Source organism: Triticum urartu, chromosome 7A (genome assembly GCF_056163025.1).
Source record: "Triticum urartu cultivar PI428250 chromosome 7A, HENAU_Tu73, whole genome shotgun sequence".
In the NCBI taxonomy this organism is placed as follows: Eukaryota; Viridiplantae; Streptophyta; class Magnoliopsida; order Poales; family Poaceae; genus Triticum; species Triticum urartu.
The window spans coordinates 463,845,475-463,848,182 of NC_141879.1; the positions used below are offsets into that span (position 1 = coordinate 463,845,475).

At 50.1% G+C, this 2,708-nt stretch overlaps 1 protein-coding gene across 1 annotated transcript; it reads right to left on the reverse strand.

The window, feature by feature from the left end:
- Nucleotides 1–403: 403 nt before the first annotated feature.
- On the reverse strand, nt 404–2,077 carry LOC147959961 (uncharacterized). The gene is made up of 2 exons (XM_087536138.1): nt 956–2,077; nt 404–637 (listed from the first exon to the last, which is right to left on the reverse strand). The coding sequence occupies exons 1-2, from the start codon at nt 1,905–1,907 to the stop codon at nt 480–482; spliced, it is 1,110 nt and encodes a 369-aa protein (XP_087392264.1). The 5' UTR covers nt 1,908–2,077; the 3' UTR covers nt 404–479.
- Between the last annotated feature and the right edge of the window lie 631 nt (nt 2,078–2,708).

Below are 2,708 nucleotides of genomic sequence, written 5' to 3' on the forward strand. Positions count from 1 at the left end.
GCGTTTCCAAAATTCCAAAACGACAAAAGGCACCGCATCTCGGTCGGATTCTCTCCTCCACGTGTGGTGTCCTTGTTTCTGATGGACGGTCGTCGTGCGGCCGCTCCAGCGTTCGGGAGAGCGCGCGGGCGTCAGTCAGCGTTTAGGTTAAAATTAATGGTAGATCGTCAGATATAGCAAAATCACCACGCATAAATTAAAATGATGCGTTCCTTTGCTAGTATCAGGCGACAGGCGATGTCTTAAGTGTTATTTGCAGCTTACTAAGCTAGCTGTATCGAGTTAAAATCAATGAAGATCTAGCTCAGAAAAAAATCACTAAAAAGCTCGATACGGGGAAAAAATGTCATAACATGCATGGAATTCTTTTTTCTTGATGCGAACTCTCTCATACACATGAAAACATGGGAAGGCAACAGAGTCACAACTGAGTGAAAAATAAACAGAGGGACTCATCATCATGACATGATTTTGTAATTTTACATCCAAAATGCGACAGGGTCTTGAGCGAGGAACCGCTGAGTGGTTGCTTTAGGCACTTTGTAGTATTGCACCAGACGGCTCTTGTCAGTCGTGAGGTCTCCATTCATGTCATGGCTGAGAGAGAATGTGGTCAATCGATACAGACAGCGACCGGGTGGTCATGGTGGCACGTATCCCTCGTCCTCCTCGTTGAACTCCTGATCATCTATGAGCTCCTGATAAACGTCGTCGTCCTCAATGGGGAAAGAGCGATCGGGTGGTCGCACATACCCCTCGTTCTCCTCCTTAAACTCCTGATCATGTTTGAGCTCCTGATGAACGTAGTCGTCCTCAATGGAGACATAATGACCGGGTGGTCGCGCATATCGCTCGTCCTCCTCCTTGAACTCATGATCATCTTTGAGATCCTGATGAGCGTTGCCGTCCTCAATGGAGACACAGGGACCAGGTGGTCGCTCATATCCCTCGCCCTCCTCCTTGAACTCCTGATCATCTTTGAGCTCCTGTTGAGCGTTGTCGTCCTCAATGGAGACACACTGTACGAGGCAGAATTTGCGGTGCTGTCCCATGTAGACGAGGGTAGCGCCTACATGCCTCTCGGCCGGGTCCTCGCTGAACAGATTCTCCTTGCCGAGCTTCCACGCCGGGGCGGGGCCGGCGGTGGAGCCGAGCGCATAGCAGGAGCAGAGTCGGCCGAGGGTGTCCGGGTCTTTGGAGAGGCCGACAAAGGCGTCGAGCTGCGGGTCAAAGTGGCAGCGGCCGGCGAAGGGCAGCGCCCACTTGCCAAGTCGCTTCCACGACAGTTCCTCCGTGTCAAAGGTGAAGGTGGCCTCCTCCTCTTCCGTGTCAGTGATGTTCATCTTGGTGGTGCTCACAAGTAAGGTCCGCCCGTCGGGGTGCACGGCGTAGGAGGCAACGGTATAAACCTTGAACGGCGGGTCCGGGAGCCGCTCCCACGACCACTCCACGCCGCGAGACCGACCCAGCGGCGGGGGGCAGGTCGGCTCCCAGACGAGTATCTCGAAGGAGGATTCGCTCAGGCTGAAGAGCTTATTGCCGACGGAGAGGTAGACGGGATTGATCGGGTACTCCTGCCCGGGGCCGAAGGTCATGCTCATGGAGCGGACGTCCAGCATGGGGACGAAGGTCCCGGCCAGCAATCTGCGGCCTGCGGGATCCCTGGTACTCATCGCCAAGATCCTGGTGCCGAAGGCCGACGCGAAGTACTCCGCGCACCCATGCGTCGCCTCCAAGCGGAAGAACGCCGGAGGCAGGTCCGGCACGTCGTCGTCGGCTTGGCCGGAGACGGCGGCCGTCAGGTTTAGCTTGCGGATGGAGTATCCACACGACCAGTCATCAAAGACGATGTAGAGGTGATGCCGCCGACGCCTCCGCCCACGGCGGCTGCCGCGCCGCCTTGGCATCCTTGCCTTCTCGCCGCCGAGTTCTTCCGGCGGGATACGCGCACATACAAAACTTAGGCCAAATCAAGCTATTGGACCGATCCTTGGAGTACACGCAGGAAAGCTAGCTAGCTAAACTAGCGATCGGATTCGTCGGACGGGCGCACAGGAAACTCTATGACTAAAACCGAATATGACTTGACTTCCATCACGTGTATGACTAAAACTCTAACCTGACGTACATAATTTTGGAACTAGCAAAAGGGTCCATGCGTTGCAACGGGTGCATCTCTCTTTCAACATCAAGATATCGAGTAGAAACGGCTCATCATGGCTCATAAACTTGGTGCAAATCTCTAACATCCTAAATATTAGCAGAACATTCTCATATGGATGTATTTTGTAGCTTACACTATTACACAATGTATAGTACATCCTAGATTATGTGACCGAGTCATGTAATTTTCTTTTATGATCGGTTGTGGTCCATTCTCTTTAATGCACTATTCCAGCTGCGATTTTGATGTATTTTGTTTTCTTACAGCTTTTAGTTATTTTGATTTAAATTGCAACCGTACAATTCCAACGAAATAAAAATGTCATATTACGTCAATCTGATTATATAGTGATTGATTATGCATTTTAGTGGAATCCATCGCTAAGGATACAAATCAGTTTTTACTTAAAATACTATTTAATTTAAGTAGGGTATATTACTTTGTATTAATTTTCTTTTATTCTGAAAACGCTTCTGCATGCAAGTTTGGTCGATTATGATGTGTTTTTATCAGTATAATATTTTTTTGTTTTGTAACTATATGT